The following is a 22,237-nucleotide window of genomic DNA, read 5'->3' as shown; positions in this document are numbered from 1 at the left end:
AACAACTTTTGGTTGATGGTGTCAAGTCCATTGATATTTAAACTATTATGTTGTGAACCAAGGGTCTCAGGATCAAGTCATTTTAATGTATTAAATAAAATTGCTAGCAACATGACTAATTGACGGTTTTATCTCTTATCCTATTTTCGCAAAAATTAGTATGGATTTGATGATAAACCTGAAATGTGATTTTGGACGAGCCCGAATAATTAAACTCCCAAAATAAGTTAAGTAAGTGTTTTATCAAGGTACTGTAGTGGACATTGGTTAATGGTGTCCTGGTATTTCTGTAATGTTTGTCAATGACTCATCTGTTGGGTTTTTGCTATGGTATTGAGTGTGAACATAAGACGAATAAAAGTTTAAGTTCAAGATTAAAGTTGTTCGATTAAGTGGGAGATTGTTGATCCATGTGTATCCACCTTCACGTGATCAATGTTTTGAACATTATAAAGAATAAGTTGTTGACCTTCGGTCAAGGGGGAGAATGTTGGAATTATTGACCTCGGTTAGCGTATCCCTAACCTAACCGATCTCTAAGGTGCTGGAAGGTTTGAAAGCACGGTGTCCCTCGATCTGCATCGACATTCATCCTGTTCTAATCCTGTTCTATTTCATCTACATCAGCAAATCTTCAAGAACATAGACATCCATGATGACTACCGGTTCTGTTTAGTCCTTAAATCATTAATTCCACATTAAGTATTAGTGATCATGATTAGACTAAGCTAAAATCCTATTTTATGGTTAATTAGTTCTAACATGCCGGCCCTCCCTGTTTTGATCCCTATGGATGCAACAATTTCAGAATCGACTGCTATATCAGGGATGCATCTAAAAACCGCAATAATTTGATGGAATTCCACACAGAATTGGCCTTGTGCTCTGTGCTTTAACTAGTGAGGCGAAATCAGGCGTGTGTCGCTTCTCCTCTGGGAAAAAGAAGGATCTTTTTCCCCAAGTAACTGAAGGAAATGGAGAGCATCAATGGCGGAAGAACAGAGTAAATTAGGCACGGGTGGAAACAGCGGGGCACCAGGATGTGAGTGTGATTCTTCTTTCCGTTTCTTCGCGATCGGTTCAGGACTAGTATAAGCAAAAATTACATCACGCAAGGAGTAGCTAAACAGCAACCATCTCACGCGGGGCGGATACTAGGAATTCTCCAGCAGTGAGGTGCCCGGTCACTGCGACGACGGAGCCGCGGCGGCGGCGGCAGAGGGCGCCATCCTGGGGGACGTGATGGGGAAGAGTGGCAGCAGCCGCGGCGGCTCGGCGCTCCCGCGTGCTCGGCGGCCTCCTCCTCGCCCGGTGATGCGGACGACAGCTACCGGTTGAATGGGTCTGACACCAGCGGCGTGACGGGGCTCCCGAGTGCCAGGGACGGGAAGTCGAGCATGCTGCACTCGACGTAGCTTGCTCGAGGATGATGGAGCGAAGGAGAGAAGGGCGGCGCGAGCGGCACCTGGTCGCAGGGAAGAAGACCACAACGAAAAAGACGCCTGGGAAGGAGCGATAGGGAGGGCTGATAGCGTGCGCATTTTTACGCACAGGAGAAGAATTTTGCCAATTATTAGGAGATAGGAAATTAGGATTGGAAATTATTAGAGAGTATTTTTTTTCTAAAAAAACAAGAATGGGGAAGAGAGATGAAAAACTCTGGGAGATGCTAAGGAGCAGGATTTGCAGGGCTTGGCTTTGTTTACCGTGAGGGAGAAGGATTGGTTGGAGCTGGTGCTACTGCTTGGCTCGATTAGGAGCAGGGATGTGGCGTGATAGAAAACAGGGACTGAAAGAGCACCTCTACGAATGCTACGTGCTGCTGCAAGCAAGAGAGGAGGAAGAAGCCAGGAGCTGCACTTGATTCGGCGGTGAGGAAGATGAAAGTGATGGGATGGTGTGCTCTAGCCTAAGAGATGGAGGGAGTAAATTAGGCAACTTAAAATTTTAATTTATGGCTCCAACTAAATTGCACAATATTAAACTAAAATATGCTAGTTATATGTGCAACTATGGTTAATCTAGTGTGAAACCCCTATCCCAAAAGAGTTTAGCAACCTATAGCATTTCCTATCAAGAAACTACTCTACGAAAGTAAAGGCACACAAGAATTACTAATATGAAATGCGAAAACGTAAAGAGCGGGATAGGAAGAAGCAAACTCTCGACGCTGGTGTTTATCCCGTGGTTCGGTTAGCCACAAAGGCACATCTACATCCACATTGTTGAAGCACTCACTAATAGTATAGCTTTCCGGCAATCAAGTCTCTTCCGTGAACTCAACCACGGTCACCTTAATCCCGTTTTCCACTAAGAAACTTCTCCACAAAGGAAGGGGGTCTCCACGTCCCCCGTACAAGGATGTCGTCGCCGCTCCACACCAAGTCGGAGGGTTGATGACGTGCCGGCGAGCCACCAATGCTTCAAGGGGCCGGCGCACCAAGATCTTCTTGCTGGTTCACTCAAGAACTAGCCACAAGGCACAGCACCTTGCTCGCTCACTCACCTAAGAGCTAATCTAGCACTTACACTCTCAAATCTAGTGCTAAACCTAAATATTTGATCAATATGCACTTGGGTAGGCTTGGAGGGTTTCCTGGGTGTGTTTGAGGCTTGTAGCAACTCCAGCAAATTTCAAATGACCGAGGAGTCCATATATATAGGCCACCAAGTGGAGAGAGCCGTTGGGAGCCGTTACCCAACTTTCTGTGTGTTTATCCGATGCCAACCGGATACTTCGGTGCTCCAGCATCGGTTTATCCGGTGCTACTAGTTTCTGCAGAACTCGTCCATTTCAATCTTTCTTTGAGTTATTTCTTCGTGTTTTGCTTTGCTTGGCCTTTTTGCTTCATCCATGGGATCTATTAATGTTCACTTGACAACCTCATTAGTCTCATTGATTGTGTTGTTACTCAATCACCAAACTCACAAAACTATGGTCTAATGGGGCCATGTTCCTTATAGAAGAATATGCCTAGTAATTGTGGATAACCCAATGGGTTCCTGGGTAAACCGATGCTGTTTTCTTAGGTCAAACCATTACTCAAATTTCGCTTATTGGGTAGAGTGGGTATAGTAAACTGGTTTGACCAAATCTGACCCACTTTCATCCTGAGTCCCCTCGCACATCACAATTTTTAGTGAAGAATTTTTTTTAGTGAAGAATTTTTTTTGTTGCTACGACATTGTGGTTTGGAAAAATTCTTCACATACGACCTATATATTATACCAAACTTATCTACTTATTCCTCATATTACTAACATTGCACAAAATATATCTGCCTAGTGCCTGCATTACAAACTATATAGACGGCACTCGTAAAGAGTGTTCATTACACACAAATCACAATACAACCAAATGATCGAAAAATTGTGAACCAACCAAAGCGACGAAGTCAGAATTGAAAATGTCCAGAGGAGCAATAGACAGGGCGTGGTAACAAGGGCCAGGCAAACGCGGCAACATGCAATGTGTTTGTTATTATTGGAACCATATCATCTAGCTAGGCGGCTACATGCCTTGTTCAATCAAGTAATCGCCGAGCCTCTCCACCACCAGGTTGCACTGCCCGGGAGTCATCGGTTCGTCGTAGATGCCAATGATGAGCGCCTGCCCAGTCTTCTTCACCGTGATGCCGCCAGATCCCTGTGAAACAAAAAAAAATTGTAAGGCGCTCATACTGGACGCAAAGATTTGTAAAACCGAATCTATTGAGGAGTCGTAGTTCGTCCATGACCGGTTTAATTTGCTTGGAATCAAATTTGTAGGCTTCATATCAAAACTTTCATCACCATATGCATAGGCCTCTACTTCAAAGTTGAGCAATGCTGAAATTTCATTACTCTAGTGCCCGTGATTAATAGGAGTTTATTTATTGATAAAATGATATTGGGGATGAAATGTTCACATTAGATGGAGATAGGCCAAATATTTTTTAATATCTTGTACTCTTCAGCGTTTAAGAATGACATAATATTGTTGAGTGCCTTATTATTTTTATTATATATTCAAAAATCACACAATAACTGTAACTAGGTTAAAAAATATTTCGTTCCAAATTATTAGTTGTTTTGACTTTTCTAAATTTATAGGATTGGCTATGCACCTAGACATAACATATATGTGGATGCATAACAAAAACTATGAATCTTGAAAATATAAAATGACTAATAATTTAGGACGATGTGAGTAGTTCAGTACATACATCAAACATGTCCAATAAATCACCGAGGACCTTAAGAGAAGCAACAAGTTGGTTTTATTGTAAACTATATGCCAAACGTGGTATATCCCAAGAACGCATTTGGGTACCCCAAAGGACGATCAAAGACACGTGCAAATGAAAATTGCCAGTGACTTGTCAATTCTCTTTGAGACCACCACAATGGTAAAGGCACCCCCGGCCCACAGATAGGCTCAACTAATATGGAGAAAAACCAATAACATAAGTGTCTGCAGCTTTCATGTGGGAATGAAGAATGATTAAGCATGTTTCGATTGAAAATGGCGAAGAATGATATGTCCAACTATATATAGGGTAACCTCGAATTATGAGGATATGGGAGAAAATAATAGCTTTCAGCACCAATACCTCTCTAGTTGCTAAAGTTTCTCTAACAAGAACTCAACTGCAAGAATAAAGTCAATACCAGAGTCGCATGTAACACTCATATTATAACGTAAAATGAAAGAAAGTAGGAAGATCTACAGCTGATGGAAGTTTGTAACCTGAAAGTTTAGATGTGATGAAAAACGAACTGAGCCTTAATATGGATGCATGAATGAGCAAAGTGAATTATATGGGTTCTGAGAAAGAAAAGAACAATCAAGGGCCCCTGAGTTCTTGAAGGGGAAAAAAAAGGTCGCATTACTACTGCCTGTCCATATACTGGTATATGTGAAATTTCCTCGTCGGAAATATTAGGCTACTCGGGCTCGCTGCTTGTTCTATACTGACACAAATATGACTACAAGAATAAGGCAGAAACTTCAATAATGCAGGAACAGAGATCAGCAGCGGCGATGGGCAGTCATGCATCACCTTCTTGCCACGGATGACAGCGCCAGGTTCGCCCTGGATGACCATGTATTTCGTGGGTCCAAGGAACAGGCCGGTCGGGGCGAGGTGCCCCGGCTCATCGAAATCTTTCATCATGCTGGCCGTCTCCTCGGTCTTGAACTGCCACACACACACGCACAAACAAAATCACCCCAGAAATGTCAGCGCGACCATGCAAAAAATTAAGAAGAACATATAGGAAAGGCGCGTGCGATCGCAATGACCTGCGGGAACGCGGCGCTCTGAGCCCAGACGGCGCCGTCATGGCCGACGATCGCCGCCGAGGTGAGGTGGTGGCCCTCGATGTCACACATCAGGTGCTCGTCCACGTACGTCTGCCACGACATCCTCGCCCTCCTCCTTGCTCCCTGACGATCCCGATCGGAGAGGGAGATCGATCTGCTGAGGGTTTGCGTGCGCGCTCCGATCCCCGGCCACCGAGTTCTAGTTGCGATGCGTGTAGCGCGGGTGGCATAAATAGATCGGGGAGTGGAAGGAGGACCGGATCCCCGGCCACACGTTCGTCTCCTCGCGCCCGTCGACCTCGCCGTCTTTCGGGGGGCTGCTTGCTCACTCCGCCGCAGGAAGGATATGGATATCCAAGCGCTCGACCATGGATGTGCGCTGAAGTGTCGGAGCCCTGCATGCCCCTGCAAAGGACGAGCATAGTGGGCCTGGATTTGGTCGAGGGAGCGGTTTTTTATTTTTTATTTTCGTTTTTTACAAAAATATATTTTCGTCTTCGAAATTTATAGAAATAAACTCCGGCCGCCCCGCTGCGGGGCGGCAAAGGCTTTTCTGCAAAAATTTTCGCTAAGAATTTGCGCTGAAGCCCTTGGAGGACCGGTCGCCCGGCAGCGGAGCGGCCGGCCCCCCAGGCTGCCCGGCAGCGGAGCGACCGCCTCCCAGAGGCCGCCGGCCCTTGTTTGCTTCACCAAAAATTTAGAAAAAAAATTCTCGATTTGTCGTAATACTATTCATATAACATATAATGGTCTATCAGTTCATTGGTACTGCAAAAGTGTGCTTGCATTGCAAGGTAACATAAACGAAGTTTGAGTACAAAATATGAAAACTAAGACGACATGTCCATAATAACAATAGAGAAACAAGTGGCAACAACTAACAACCCCTACCGTGCCGACCTCTCTTACATAATAACAATAGAGAAACAAGTGGCAACAACTAACAACCCCTACTGTGCCGACCTCTCTTACGTTGTGCGTGTACGTGATCTGTAGGGTAGCTATGACGGTCCGGTGGCCTCACGTCTCTGGCAGGACGGCGTAACTGAGCCAGAGGTGTATGCAAGCTGGGATCATCGTCCTGGGCAGGCGTAGCAAACAACCGTGTAAAGTCGTCGAAGGAGGTCTCGTCGTTGTCTTGAGACCACCCTACGGATCACAAAAAAAAATTTTTTTAAGCAATGTTAAATAGGTGAATGCAATTCCGTACAAATGATTGTACGTACCTTGTGTTGGAGGTAGTGGTGGTGGTGGATAGGAATAAACTCTTTGATATCCTCCTGGTGGCGGCATAGGGTGATACGAAGAAGGCCCCGCTCCGGTGAACTGTTATGATCCTGAGTGTAAATAGTAATGTATGAGCCTTCGACCATAAAACATAAGCAAATAAAATTATGCACCACATATTTACCTAAAGTCCCTGCAGCTGGTGAACTGTTAGACCATTATATGTTATATAAATAGTATTACGACAAACCGAGAATTTTTTTCTGAATTTTTGGTGAAGCAAACAAGAGCCGGCGGCCTCTGGGAGGCGGTCGCCCCGCTGCCGGCCGCCCGGGGGGCGGCCGCCCCGCTGTCGGGCGACCGATCCTCCAGGAGGTTCAGCGCAAATTCTCCGCGAAAATTTTTGCAGAAAAACCCCTGCCACCCCGCAGCGGGGCGACCAGGTCCCGGCCGCCCGGCAACGGGGTAGCCAGGGTATATTCCTGTAAATTTTGAAAATAAAAATATATTTTTGTAAAAAATGAAAATAAAAAATAAAAAAAACCGCGGTCGAGGGACACGAGCAAGAACAACCCGGCCCTTTTAAGAACCACTGTGGGCCTGCTTTTAGAATGATGCAAGGCCAACGAGATCCCTGGGATGAAGGGCCGAAAATATAAGCCCATCAGCCTGATCAACAACTGTGTTAAGCTCTTTTTTTCTTTTTGATATGAGCAAAGGCTTGTTTTTGAAAGGAAAAGGCACGAAAGAAGAAGAAAAAAACTGTGCAGAAGCTACTACTCTGCACAAGTGCACAGTCGTTCCTTGGCACGGAAGTTGAGCTTTGTGAAGTCTGGTAGCGTCAAAGCGCAGCCCCCACCACACGCCGCGAGCCCACGAAGAGCAAAGCGTTCAATATCTCGCACCAGGCACCAGCATCAAGGACTCAAGGTCCAAGGACCAGCCCGCCTGCGCCCAACCTAACAGACGGATGGGGTGGCTCTGTAGTGATCTCCACCCCATCCGAACAAGTCCTTGGCAGAATAGACTAGATACAGAGGAACTCCGCCCCGTCGTCAACCATGGATACCGCGCGGTTTCGTGGAGAAACACGTAACCCGCGGCCGCATTGCATCGACGGACGTCGCGTCGAACAGAAAGAAACCCGAGGGGCCCGGCCCTAGCACATCTGACCTGAACACTGAAACCACCACCTCCTCCTCCTCCTTTTGATCCCGACGTCTCCGTTTCCGTTCCCAATTTCCCATCCCCGAACCACGAGTCCACGAGGCCAAAAGCTTTGGAGGCACAAGGGCACAAGGCGCCGCTATCCCGCGATGGGTACGTGCGCCGCACAGTGGATAGGGTAGCCCGGGCCGCCGGGCCTTTGGAACCTCCCCATTCCCCACCATTTGAGAGCAAGTATAGTAACCCTCTCCCAGCCGGCGTGGAGGAGCCACATCATTAAAAAAAATAGCCAGGTTAGGAGAGAGAACCGGGAGCGGGCGGCAAACTCTTCGCCCGGCTGCAGCACAAGGCACGAGGAAAAAGCGCCTTCTCCCAGCCTCTTCCGAGCAAGAAGCTGCGTTTATTTTCCCTTCTCTCCTCTCTGATCTGGTTTCCACTCCATTTTCTGCATGCGTTATTTCAGCACATCATTAGTATACTGTTGCTTGAAATATCGATTTATCTACTAATGTTTCTTGTATACTAAGTTGTTTGGTAATGGGCATATCATATTATGTTGTTTGGTAAAATAGCATCAATGAGTATATTTGTTGTTGAAAAAGCACACATATATGACCACAAAGATATAACTCATAGGAGATCATATGGACATGTGAGCATTAAATAATAGCAATCTACTCTCTCCATCCATTTTTGATAGCTATATTTCAAAACTTCAAATGTTCAAAAATGATAGCTATATTTGCTATTGGTATGGGTTGTGGCAATAAATAGCACTAGAAATGGGGAGTTCCGATTTAAAACATTGGAGGACCAACAAAAAATCTATGTTGTATTTATGAGATTGATAAGCACACTTGGTGCCCTTTGGTCATTGTGCCATATGAAAATATATCTATCATACTTGGATCCCAAAATAATTACACATCTAGAGTTTAAAATTTATTCTATAAAAGAGTGCTATTTTGACCCAACTACTACAAAAGACAAGTGTTTCCGGAGACTTTGTACAAAAAGACAAGATATTATCTAGATCATTCTCATAAAAAACAAGAGATATTTTGGTAATTTCACACTATGCATTGGTTTGCGTGTAAATTCTTAAAATTGTATTTATTTTGGGACGGATGTAGTATTATATAAGTTGGCTATATAGCTGGCTATATATATGACATAGTATGGACTCGCAGCCCGCTAAATTATTAGCCATGCTCTGATGGCTACGGCACAAGTAGCAGCAGACCAGCAGTGCAGGTGCTGGAGGAGCACCTGTGGCTCTGTTTGGTTTGATCTAGCACAAGTAGTACAAAAACTTTGACTAATAATTAAGGGTACTAAATAAAGTTAATTTACAAAACTAACTCCACAGCGCTGTACTACTTCGCGAGACGAACCTAATGAGGTCTTTGACCGCACGATTAGAGGATGGTTACTGTAGCATCACTGTAGTCAATCATCGATTAATTACTATCATTAGATTCGTCGTGAAAAGTTACACCCATCCGTGAAAAGGTTTTGCAAATAAACTTCATTTAGTACTCCATGCATTGAAGATTCTTTTCTCGGGAAATGTGTGGTATGCTATGCTACTGGAAAACAAACAGGGCCTGTGACGTTGCACCAGCGGTACACGCACTTTGTTGCCGGTAAAAGGCCCTGTCGGGCTCGGGCCCAGCCAAAAGTGGTTCCGACCGCCCCGCCCCGTTTTTTCCCGTTCCGCTCGCCCGGCCGGCGCGCCGAAACGTGGCACCTAGCCCCCGGACCAGCCTCGTCGCTGATCGGATCGGATGAGATCGGATGGCCCACGTGCCGCTCACTATCGATCCGGGCGTCGCGTCTTGGCTAGTACTAGTAGTAGTAGCAGCAGCAGTAACATGCTGCTGCACGGGGTGACTCGTTTCGAGGGCGCGCGGAGTGCGTCACGTAGCAACTTGCCGAATCTGTCACGGCTCTGGGCGTGATGATACTCGCGCACCCCATTTCGGGATAGCAAATCTTGCCGAATCTGTCACTGGATAAGCAGGAGACATCCAGATCCACGAGCGCCGCCGCGATCCACAAACGCACGCGCGCGACACGCCACATGGTGGCGCGTGCGTTCTCTTCTGCTGCCGCACCGCAGCCCCGTTCGGCCCGTTCCCACCCAGCCCATCCTGCGTGACGCCGTCACCGCTCGCCGGCCGCTCGCTCTCGGGTGCTCGGCCGCGGCGGCTCGGAACCCCGAGGCCCCAGGCCGGCAAACGCGGCCGCTGTCTCCGCGCTCCGCGGCGCGCGATCAGTTCGGTCGTTTCCCAGCGACGGTTTCATGGAACCTGACGTCGTCGCGTCACCCCGCTTTCGGCGTTCGGTTCGGTGCGAACCGCGCGCTGTCAGCGGGTGAAACCCGTGTGGTCTCCGGTCTTTAACTACGTGTATACGGCTCGCGTCGCCCACCGCCGGTGCGTCGCCGCCGACCGGTCGGCAACGTCCGGTGCCACAGCTTGCACGGCGGCGTTTACCGCACCGGCTGAACTCTAGCGGAAACAACGGGCGAGCACAGGTCCACCGGTCACGTCACTCCGGCAAAAAGGGCTGGTACGACGACGCGGCGGTGCTAAGCGCTCCCTACATGCAGGCCCGTTGATGGCCATGCGAGGTGGGCGACCGCACAGGACTTCCAGAATTGGAGGACCCCCAAATTGTATTGTCAATGTTCATAGTAGATGGCTGTTTAGAACAGCAACGACCTATGCCCACTGAAACTAGAGGGAAATGAAGCAGCAGTGGTCCATTGCCGATTCCTACCACGCGAAGACACCGATCGACGTGAATACTGACACCGTAACCGCGTCGCTCGTTGCTCGACCGCCGACATCCATCCGTGCTTCGTGCCCAGGTCGAAGTGCCATCGCCGGTCGCCGCGCCGCCGGCTCGTCACGCCACGCCATCGATGCTACATGGGCCTTATTTGATTTGGCAATAAAACTAGCGCGCACGTTTTTCGAGAAGAGAATCTCGCATGCATGAAGTACTAAATAAAGTCTATTTGCAAAACCGTTTTAGGGATGGGTGTAACTTTTCGCGACGAATCTAATGACGGTAATTAATTGATGATTAGCTACAGTGATGCTACAGTGATCATTCTCTAATCGCGCGGTCAAAAGACCTCATTAGATTCTTTAGGGTCACTAGCGCCGAGTTCTGAAGTTAGTTTTATAAACTGACTTTGTTTGACACCGTAATTAGTGGTCAAAGTTGTTACTATTTTTAGCGCGCTATAATTGTAGCGCGAACCAAATAAGGCCATGGCTTTCGTGCTGATCCCCAACGCTTGGCTCGGAGCACCCATGCATGACGTGGACAACCAGGTCCTGATGATGCCTGCCATAACCTCGATTAGACGCGCAAAGTGCGGCGATTAATGCTGAGGATTAGGGCACTTCTATCGCCTCGACGAGCGCCAGGAAAAAATGAAATGTTGACGAGCGACCACCACCATCACTGTTCGGGCAGGGAGACATCTCGTTTTTCTCGGCGTTGGCGACGGCCCACCGCGCACGCCATGCGGACCAGGCACGGGAAAGGCCTGTCCGTGGACTTCGCTGGCCGGACCCGCGTGGCCGTGTCCCCGGGAACGGCGCTGGCCTACGTGTCCGGCCACTGCGCGCGGCGTGGCGGGCGCGCCGGGCTCCCCACCGGGACACGCACTTGGCGCGTAGCGCCCTCCGGCGACGCGTGTCGGGCTTCCAGAGCTCAGCATGTCGCCGCGTGGTTGTTCTTCTGGGCTAGAGGTAGGTTTTTTTTTTGTCTCTTTGAGCTGGGCTTTCTGTATTTGACAATGTGCCTCCGCCGTCGGTTTTTGAATTGGAAAGCTGCACATACAGCACGCCAGCATACTACTGTACGGTCCGTGAGTAGGACCGATACATGTCTTCACCACAAGATAACCAGAAAAAAATCAATGCTATGCTCCTGCTGCCGCCCACGAATTGCGTGTTCTGAGAGTTGAGGGGGGTGTTTAGTTGGTGAAAAAGTTTGGGTTTTAATATTGTACCACATTTCGTTGTTATTTGATAATTAATATCTAATTATGGATTAATTACTGTCATTAGATTCATCTCGTAAGAATCAGTTAGATTATGTAATTAGTTATTTTTTTCAACTGCATTTAATGTTCTATGCATGTGTCCGAAAATTTGATGTGACAGATACTGCGCAAATATTTTTGGGAAGTAAACGCCCCCCGAGACGTTTAGCACATTCGCTGTGTTCGCTTGGCTGTGGCTGGTGGTTGGTGCTGATTTGTTATGAGAGAATAGTACTGCTGACTGTCTGGTAGCTAGTGCCTGGTGCTGATTTAATATGAGAGAAATTTGGTTGATTGTATGACAAGCCAAACAAACAGAGTGAATGTTAGATAAAAGAGACGTTCAGCACATAATGAGGCTAGGACGGCAAGCATGTTTGTTCTTTTGTTTTCTTTGGAGGTCGCAAAACTCGTCGCTGTACACTGTTGCCGGGGAGGCTAAGTACTTGCACGTTTCTGTAAATCTGCTATGGTCGCCGAGCTGAATTAATCCGGTTGACGCTCGCTCATCCCTTCCTTCCGTTCCCGGCTCCCTTGCTCGAAATAATCAAATAAAAGGTGTCTGAACGAGATGGATCACGCGAACGTGACGCCGCGCCTAAACACCGGATCGAGAGGTCTCGTCTCATGAGTTGCACCTGCTTTTTTTATCTTTCAAAAAAAAAGTTGCACCTGCTTTGACCCTCACCGGAAACGGACATACTCCATTCAGGACCGATCGACGTCAGGGGTTCAGGCTATTTTCTTTCCGGGGTGTGTTTAGATGTGTAAAAAGAGTGTAAAAAGTGGATGCGAAAAATCACATCAGTCACTGTAGCGCACTGTAGCACGTTTCGTTTGTTTGTGGCAAATATTGTCCTAACATGACCTAACTAGGCTCAAAAGATTCGTCTCGCAACGTACATCAAAACTATGTAATTAGTTTTTTTATTTAACTACATTTAGTACTCCATGCATGAGTCATTTGCTATATTTAATGTTTTGATGTGATGGAGATGTGATGGAAAGTTTGGAGTTTGGGGGGAAGTTTTTGGGAACTAAACACAGCCCCGGCTGCTTTGCGGTGACGTGGGAGCCAGCCATACCCCAGGAGCGCATCTTTCCCCGCAACGGAGGCCATGTTTGGTTAGAAAACGATGGAATTTTTTTCCACCTTTGACCATTAATTTAGAGTAGTAAACGAAGTCTAATTACAAAACCACCTCCACAACCCTCATGTAAATCGCGAGACGAGTCTAATGAGGCCTTTGACCGCGTGATTAGAGAATGTTTACTGTAGCATCACTGCGGCAAATCATCAATTAATTACTGTCATTAGATTCGTCTCGAAAAGTTACATCCGTCCCTGAAAAAGTTTCGCAAATAGATTTCGTTTAGTACTCCATGCATGTGTTCGGAAACCCGTACCTTACCGGATCCAGGCAACAGGCATCCCGCCATCATTAATTGCAGCCGCAACACCCCAGGATCGGACGCCACGTGGTCGTACCTGCGTGCAAAGTTTACATTCCCGGCGACTGCGAGCTCTCTGGACGGGACGTGGCCACCACGCCGTCACCGTGCCGGCCCCACGCGCCAGCTCCCAGATGCCACACCTCCGCCCCCACAGCCCCCAGGCAGGCAGCGTTCGAACCAAACGGGGACGGGTCCATGTCCATGCCCCGGACCCCTTGTTTAATTGCAAAATTTAAAATTCTAATTTTTTTTCCGGCACATGGAGACTTAAATTTAGATAAAATAAAAAACACATTGCACAGTTTGTCTGTAAATCGCGAGACAGATCTAATAAATCTAATTAGATCGTAATTAAACACTAAATTGCTATATTAATGCTACAGTAAACAACCTCTAATGACGGATTAATTAAACTCATTAGATTCGTCTCGCGATTTACAGACGAGTTCTGTAATTTATTTTATAATTAGTCTATATTTAGTACTTTAAATATAAAAAAATGCTCTATCAAAAACTTTACAAGTTGTAACTATGCGTGAGATGAGGTTTGAGGATAAAATCGACAGGCCGGGGCGCGGAACAGATTCCGGGGTCGAAAAGTCATGTGTGGCAGCCCCGGAGCGGCCAACCAGACCGGCTTTATTAGCGCAAACACCCATAGACCGGCCGGCCACCACCCCAAGCTTGGGGCCCGGCCGGACCGGGGCCCGTGTCAGCGTCGTCCGTCGCATCGCCGTCGCAGGTAGGACGACCCGATTCGTGCTGCGTGCTAGAGCCTAGCCGCGCCGGCGACGGCCGGGACGCGAGGGCACGGACGAACAGGGCAGCTGCGAACCGCGCGAGTTTTTTTTTCCTTTTCGTTTCCGTTTCGTCGCAGCAAATGGCGCGCGTTACTCGTGGCCGCGTTGGTCAAAGACTCAAAGGACGCCCGTAGCGCCCGCATTGAATTGAACTTCGATGACAGGACGGCGAGCGGGGAGCGGGCGGGGCGCGTCACCCCGTCCGGGCGCGTGGCCGGGCCGGGCCTGTATATATACGGGCCCCCACACCGGCGCTGCGGAGGCGGATGCCCGAACCCAGACCGGCACAGCACAGTGGGAAAGGAAAGCGGAACGCATACGGCTGAGACAGAGCGGCGTCTCCGGCCGGGCCGTTTCCTCCTCGGGGGTGTTCGGGTAGGCAGCTAGCTAGCTAGCAACCAGACAGAGCGGTGCCAGGGGCAGGGCGGGGTGCCGAGCGAGCCGACATGAGCTTCAGGCTCGGGGCCGTGGAGGGGGACGAGGAGCTGTTCGATATGGCGTCGGCCGTCTCCGGCGGCGGCGACTCCGACGCCGACGAGGGGGACCAGGACCACTTCCCGGACGGCGGCGCGGGCGGGCGTGGCCAGCGCGCGTTCGTGCCGCAGCCGCTGCGGAGGATGAACTCGGACAGCATCTACGACATGACGTCCATGATGTCGCAGCTCCCGCCCAAGTAAGTAGCGCTAGCTCCCCTCGCCGGCGAGGATTTTGCGGGCTGACCGCGCGAGAGCCTTGGTCTTGGTGGTGCAGGAAGGGCCTGTCGCGGTACTACGAGGGCAAGTCCCAGTCGTTCGCGTGCATGTCGGAGGTGCGCTGCCTGGAGGACCTGCGCAAGAAGGACAACCCCTACAAGCAGAAGGTCAAGTCGTGCAAGAGCTACGTCGCGCTGGGAGGGATAGCCAAGAAGCCCTCCTCGGGCTCCTGCGCCAACCTGAGCCTCGAGGCCGCCAACGGCTTCAGGGCGCCGCCGATTCAGAACGGGTACCATCAGTAGGCCGGCCGGCGGCTGGCTTGGACCAGGAGGGCGCTGCAGGAATGTTTTTGTTCTTGAGTGAGGGTCTCTGAAGTTTCTTTTTTTTCATTTCTTTTTCGCTTCTCTTCCCACTTCTTCTGCGGGAATTTCCTTCACGGGCGCATTAGTCCGTGAGAATTTTACGAGGTGTCGAACTGTTTCTTGCTCCGCTATCACTAGAGAGGAACTTATTAGACCGTTTCACACGTTTGCTGTTCGGCAGAGGGGAAACTCTTCTATGTGTACTGTAAATACGGAGCACTGCAGTTCCAGGCAGAAAATCGTCGACCATTTACTTCTTTTGTTCATGTGTGATCTTTCAATGTAGCATCTTTTGGAGGCCCTCTTGATCAGGCTGTGCCGGGCTTTTCGGCTCCACCAGCGAAAGTCCCTGCGGTTGGATCCATCAAACAAAACGGCAGAACATCAAACAAACTGAATCCGATTTGCAGCTTGCGGCTGGATCCATCGAACAAAACGGCAAAACATCAAACAAAATGAATTCGATTTACAGCTTAGTGGCGAGCAGGCGCCAGATATTCGCTCAAAACATGCACACCATTTTATTCCAGGACAACAGTGGGTACAACCTACAATCAGGCACGAAGGCAAGTATCTCGTTCTCCACAGAACAAACAATTCTCTCCTGATGGCTCAAATCTTTGGCTCTCTACAGAACAAACACTCCTCTCCCGAACACCAAATCTCTCTCTCTCTCAACAACATACAATTCTCTCCCTAGGGAATTCCGCAGGCTTTGCGAACTCATGCCGCTAACTACACTCTGCCGATGTACAACGTACAAAAAGGATCGCAGAAACCATTGCAGATCTACCTAGCAGGCTCGAACCTCAGTCAACCGACTCGGTGGTGGTTGGCAGTTACTTGTGAGCTTCAAGGACCCAAGGAAGCAGGAGAGCTTCCTCATGATGGGCTTGTGGCGGACCACTACTTCCACTTCATCTTCAACATCATCCTCCCCAACATCAGTGAAGGACTCGTAGCCCTCTAGATCTGCTTCAGTTATGAAGACCAAGTCACTGCACCTGGTGGGGCTTGTCGGCCTGGACAGCATACTCCCGCAGCGAGGTAAAACAAAATGCTCACTGTCAAACTCGGTGGTGGCATAGCCATAAACTTCAGGGTCTGCGACAGATGCTTCACTGGATTCTTCATCAGATGTTGCCGAGTCTTCATCCGAGCTCTTTGGGGAATGGCATCTGCTGGTCAGCATACTAGAGTGTTCACTGGATTCTTCATAAGATAGCGCTGAGCAGGTCAGGTTTGAGCTCTCAATCGAAAGGTATCTGGCGTTGTACGTGGCACTGAGTGTGCTGAATGTTTTAACAGCCTGAATGAAAGAAAGAAGTATGATATTTCAGCAATCACGGGGTGGTAAATCTGGAGACTGAGTAACACTAGCATAGATGCAGTAGAAAATAGTCAAGGTCAGATTGCATGCCTCCCACTGTGCTGGCGCTAAAAGCACTCTGGGCCTCACAGACCGTGCATGATCCAAAGCTGCTTCCGGAGTCATATTCCTGTACTTGATCTGCAAGTAACACATATAGTAAGTTTATATTAAAGCACATAAACAAGACATCTAAAGCCTTTGCAGATCAGCTTGTCCTACCAAAAAGCACAAAACTATAGTGGTGCTTCGTCCCCTTCCAGCCTTACAGTGGACATAGGTGCTACCACCTTGCATTTCATTCCCTGGAAAAAAAGAGTACAAGACATTAGTCCTGCCTGCCTGACTTCCACACAAACATTCATAGAAGAACCATGACACAGTGACATGGATTTACTATTAAATTGTTGCTAAAGCAATGGAGCAGTAGCATTGCGGTAATGTTTCTAAGTATCTATTCATATTGGACCTTGCCATGCTCAATGGCAGAATCTGTCCATTACTATTTCCTACTGTGAATCATCCTTGTTTTTTTTTTGACTTCTTGTTATTGGTCCCTTCAAATTAATTTGCTTATGAGGATTATCACCAGATATCAATTCTGTGATAACAAGGAAAGTCAGCTAGGAAAGTACTAATACAAATATTTAAAACCAAACCAATGATAACAACGGTCAGCACAATTTAATAAGCTATCTGTCCTACCCCTTGACTCATTAAAGAACTACCGCTTTCTAACTGCACCATACAAATTAGCTCACAACAGTGTCATGTCTCTGACATACATGATGATACATGGTAGCAGGTACTCCCTCCATTATTCAATTCTTGACGTTGGTTAGTTCAATTTTGAACTAACCAACATCAAACATATAAGAACGGAGGTAGTATAATCTTAAGCTAACAGATATACCACTATGCTTCCAAGATGACAAAATGTACAATTACATGACAGAGAATATCAAAGTATGCATCCCCTAAACCCTAGCTAACAACTACTGCCTGGCATCCCCTACCACCTACTTCCTGGTCTGAATTGGGCACCACTAAATTAGCACCCCAAAGTTGAGTTGACATCTAGCAAGACAAGTTACCTGTCGATGCCTCACATTTTAGGTCTAGAAATTAAAAAACCTAAAAGGCAAATAGAAATTGAAATCATGTTTGACATGTTGATTCAGAAAAAAGGCATAATACTTACAATGGATAAAATCCACTGCCCGACAAATATGCTCAAGGGAGGGGGCAAACAGGTAGTCCCTTGTGGGAATTTCAAGATGATTAATACCATGAGACTGAAAAACCGAATATATATAATTATTTAGACAAAAGAACTTTTTAACAAACTTGAAATATATGCTGATAATACAAAACAATATATTGCATTCTTGCTACCTCCCTACTTCAAGTCTACCAGTGTCAATGTGACCAAGTGATTTGCTGGTTGCAGAATGCATAGCAAAGCAATAAAATGACATGAGCAGATAGTTTGGTACTTTATATTTTGCAGACACAGACAGTAATGAGATTTCCACCATTTCTACAGTGAGTGAAGCTTGAGCTACATGTTTCCAACTTATGAGTGGTATTAAGCTCAAGATATAAAATTTATAAGTTCAGATAGGTTATAATATAGCCTAACAGGCAAGTGATGGCAATTATAAGTTCAGATAGAATTTATTTATTTCTGCAGCTAGACAATGAGGTAAATGATAATTTACCTGGTATAGGGATGTTGGAACCAGAGTTTCATAGGGTTCATTCAATGTGACAACTCCTCTAACTCCAAGTTGCTTCAGGCGCGGAACATCGCTAGGGAATGGAACAGCACCTAGCAGAACATACTGAAGATAGAGGTGGTAAGAAAATCAGGTTGCACTATCTATTGCAAATTAAAAAGGAATGACAACTGTTATTCCATCAGCAATTCAACTGATCAGATCCAATGACCAGACCTATATGATACATTTAATCATTATTGCCCAACAAAACATAACATTGCTGTGCGATGGAAAACGGAGAAATATCATTGTACACATATCTAGAAGTTCTCCTCAAATTACTCGTTTCAGAAGAAACTTTATTTACTATTGGTGGAATACTCGAATTCACTTGAATTTAAGCTGACAATCCCAACATACATTTGATGGAAACAGCAACACATACATAGTCCCAAGAGATACCAACAAAAACAAAGGCATACTGCGCAGATCGAATACTGAACCAGAACAAACCAGAAAGGCTTGTCCAGCGAGAAAATGTTGGCACAATTCAGATATATGTTCGTATGATTCTAGTATCAATCCTTATTAGAATAAGTGTTCATAATAATCAGATTCTGCATATGTTTGATGAATCAAGGCCTGGAAGCCTGCCCTGGAGCAGCAGCAAGTGAGCTAACAACAACACAGCAATATAGGCGTCCCCAGTTTTTACCTAGCTCCTAATCGCGTCCAAAACAGTGAAACACTAGCGCAAATTCCAGAACACGCGAACACTAGCGCAATTTCCAGAAGACGGGGATGGAGAAAGGCAGAAGATGAGCACCTACCTGGTCAACGCGATCCCACCAGCGGAACTCGGCCTCGAACCGGTTGCGGACGACGTTGTAGAGCAGGGTCGGGTAGAACAGGAACCTCGCGCCGGCGCCGACGAGCGCGCGCTTCGCCTTCAACCGCACAACCGCGACCACCTCGCCGCCACCGCTCGCCTCCTCCGCCCGCTCGTCGTCCTCCACCTCCAGCCCATCCCGGAGCTCCCGAATCCTCATGCCCGCCCGCCCGGATCGGAGCTCCCCACCCAGCCGGCAAACCCTAGGAGGCGACGCGCTTCGCGGTGTCCTCCCGCGCCCCTCGATTCCAGGGAGCGGAATGGAGAGGGAGGGAGGGATTTGGGGATCGAGAGAGGGTGATTAATCTGCTGGCTTCGAGACGCCAAAATGGCAAGGAAGCGGGGCGGCTCAACTAAACCCAGGACGGCGACGGGCACAGGTGGCGTGTTAAGTTGCGGCAAATCTGCTTCCCCCCCTAGGTTTAGCGCTGATCAGCGGGTGAGTCATGGCTGAGGTGTGTTTTGCGGATTGGTCCTCGGATGGTTGGGTAATTGTAGTGGTTCGTATTTTGCAAAAAAAATAAAATAAGTGCACGTTTTTTTGCAACTATACTAAAATGAACTTCCTCCAATCAACTGAAATTCAAGAGCACCTGTTTTAAATTGGATTATGGAAATGAAACCAAATGATTAGTCACGTGAGGCGCTAAGCAAATATTAGACGGAGATGTAGGAGGGCGATCTCTTCTCGCTTAAGAGTGGACAACGAACAACCACATGTAGTCCATATTCATTGTGCCTAATTTGTTGACAGCTAGCGTGATTCCGCAACAGGACGGCCGGAAAAGTTGAGCTTACAGAGAACGACATTGTCGTCATGGATGAGGCTGCAAACGCAAAACCGACGCAGGGCAGGACCGAGCCAACCAAGCACGGACCACCCCCGATTTTCTTTTCCTTTCAATTCAGGCAGGCGTCACCCCGATGGCAACCGGCCGGATCAATCAGCGAATGCGGGGGGTCGCTTTCGCCGCGGCGCAGCTTCCACAGACCATCAAGTCATCCGGTGACCCAGATGCCAGCCCCCGCCGCCTATTCCGGTTAGCGAAGAGCGGAGCGCCGCAGCGCTACGCTCCCGGACCCGTCACCCGGCGTCGATCCCACAATCCCCAGGGTGGGACCTCTCCGCATGGACCGCACCCCCGCGTCGAGACTCGAGACCGCTTGTTTTTTTCTTTTTAGAATTCGAGACCGCTTGTGGCTTTCAGAAACCGCGCCGTCGTGACCGCGCGTGCCCGCGGGCCGCGGCGGCGTGGCCTCGTGTCACCGCCGGGGCCACTGGCCCGCTCCCCGCCGAGTTCGTGTCCGTTCTCAGCGCGTGCTGTGAGCTGAGCTGGGCCAAACTTGGTTTTGACCTCTGGATAGCTGGGAGTCGGCCCAAGATGAGCCCCGCCGGCGCCCCGAAGAAGGATGGGCGGGCACCGGAATAATAGAGGTCGCGCGCGACTGCAATAGGACGCATTACATAAAGGCCATCAATACTACTGTTGCTTCGGCAACCTCGCGTCGTCATCACCGCTCGTCACGTCGTCACCGCCGCTCGTCGCGCCGCTGAGATTAGGGTTTAGAGTTGTCGGGGCCACCGGACTGGTGGTGGGGTCGGTCTAGACGGTGATGAGGTGGGCAGTGATGGTGGTGGGAACATGAAGCTCAAATAAGAGTACCATTACACCGTTCGGCTGAGTTGAAGTCAGCTGCCTGGCTGATTCACGCTTGGCTGAGCAGATGCAGCCGTTTGACTGCCCTATACGGCTATACTGGCGGTGATCCTCCTTGTCTTCGTGGCTCGTTCTTGTGTAGCACGGCTGGAATCAAACAGCCAGGCTGCGGCTGGCTGTAGTGGCTCCAGCCCAGAGCAGAGGAGCCCAAAGTAGGTCACCGAACGGAGTGATTGTGTTTTTTCCAATAAAAGTACACTGTATAATCGTTAGCCCTCATGTTTCGTAGAAATTCTGATGTGATTCCCCTATGACTTCATTTTATTTCCACTTGTGTTAAGACTCCTTAAACCAAACATTATCTTAATCTGATGACGTGTAGAGAAAAAAAATTATAATATACATGTTACTACGTAGCAACCCTGTTCAATACACACTTAGATATGATGGTGGATTATTTCCCCCCCAAAAATGTCTGGCCTGGAATTTCCAGAGCGGAGAAGTTAGAAATCAAGCAAACAAGATTAGCAATGGCCGTCAAGCAAATCTCCAGTACACATCTACTGACCTCATGCTGCTCCCATCGAAGAGTTAGCCAACGAGGGCCATTGAAGCGGTACGGACCACTTACGAGGAATCGCTTTGTGTTTGTTTCGCCAGGGGGGCATCGAGCCATCGACGACCTACGCTATGTCAATGGGCAGGCTTTGTAGTGGACGTGTTTTTTTAGTGCTGATGCAATCAATGTGCTTAACAATCCTTATTTTTCTTTGACAACTGAAATCTGTGAGTCCTTATTGGCTACGTTGCTTGTGCAATGAAGACATTTGATCATTCAGTGCCGAGAACAACGTCAGCGTCGATGTGGACCTGTGGCTTGCTTGGTGGGAGGCGTAAAACCACATGTTCATGTGACCACATACTTTTTTCTCAGCCGTTGATTTCTCTTCATCCAACCATTGATTCACCTCATCAATCTACGTATTATTCTTTTAATTACTCATGATTCACCTCGCCATTGATTCAAAGATGGATGGCTTTGATAGCGCATGCGTACACATATACATGAAAAAAATTCATATACGCTGCTTACCTTCCTCGTCGTTACCCTGCCACCAGGGTAATCCATGGTTTTACAACATTTCAGATCCTACTCCATGTAAATTCTGCTAAATGGAGTAGGTAGTAACATCCTTTTTCAATATCCACTTTAGAATGTTTCTTTTTTAAAAAAAAATAAAGAACAAACTGAGAATGTACGGCAGTTTCCATTGGTGTCATGAAGGTTATAGAAGGGCCCACTGACAGCAGGATTTAAGCGCTGTTGGATATCCTCACACTATCATACCAGGGAACCACACTAAAAAGCTTGTTCTCCACTAGGACAAAGCTTTGTACTGCATAAAAATGGCGCTGACCTGATTAATTTTTCTGTAATTCTGATGTCATTAATATGCTAATCAACTGGTATTTCCCGTCATCGAGGTAGAGGCCACTGGGGTAAACGATACTTGCTCACCATCTAG

At 47.9% G+C, this 22,237-nt stretch overlaps 3 protein-coding genes across 3 annotated transcripts; 1 reads left to right on the top strand and 2 right to left on the bottom strand.

Moving 5' to 3' along the window:
• Positions 1-3,311: 3,311 nt before the first annotated feature.
• LOC120667407 (profilin-9-like) lies at positions 3,312-5,607 on the bottom strand. Its single transcript, XM_039947487.1, has 3 exons — positions 5,285-5,607; positions 5,043-5,180; positions 3,312-3,646 (listed from the first exon to the last, which is right to left on the bottom strand). The coding sequence occupies exons 1-3, from the start codon at positions 5,405-5,407 to the stop codon at positions 3,512-3,514; spliced, it is 396 nt and encodes a 131-aa protein (XP_039803421.1). The 5' UTR covers positions 5,408-5,607; the 3' UTR covers positions 3,312-3,511.
• An 8,680-nt stretch (positions 5,608-14,287) lies between these two features.
• LOC120664872 lies at positions 14,288-15,331 on the top strand. The gene is made up of 2 exons (XM_039944246.1): positions 14,288-14,693; positions 14,771-15,331. The coding sequence occupies exons 1-2, from the start codon at positions 14,467-14,469 to the stop codon at positions 15,012-15,014; spliced, it is 471 nt and encodes a 156-aa protein (XP_039800180.1). The 5' UTR covers positions 14,288-14,466; the 3' UTR covers positions 15,015-15,331.
• Positions 15,332-15,569: 238 nt separating this feature from the next.
• On the bottom strand, positions 15,570-19,472 carry LOC120664871 (phosphatidylglycerophosphate phosphatase PTPMT2-like). The gene is made up of 6 exons (XM_039944245.1): positions 18,995-19,472; positions 18,165-18,287; positions 17,645-17,738; positions 16,666-16,748; positions 16,495-16,584; positions 15,570-16,383 (listed from the first exon to the last, which is right to left on the bottom strand). The coding sequence occupies exons 1-6, from the start codon at positions 19,211-19,213 to the stop codon at positions 15,868-15,870; spliced, it is 1,125 nt and encodes a 374-aa protein (XP_039800179.1). The 5' UTR covers positions 19,214-19,472; the 3' UTR covers positions 15,570-15,867.
• Between the last annotated feature and the right edge of the window lie 2,765 nt (positions 19,473-22,237).

The sequence above is a fragment of the Panicum virgatum genome, chromosome 3N, assembly GCF_016808335.1.
Source record: "Panicum virgatum strain AP13 chromosome 3N, P.virgatum_v5, whole genome shotgun sequence".
Lineage (NCBI taxonomy): Eukaryota > Viridiplantae > Streptophyta > Magnoliopsida > Poales > Poaceae > Panicum > Panicum virgatum.
Note: the sequence above shows the minus strand (reverse complement) of the source record. Positions and strands in the feature narration are given on the sequence as shown.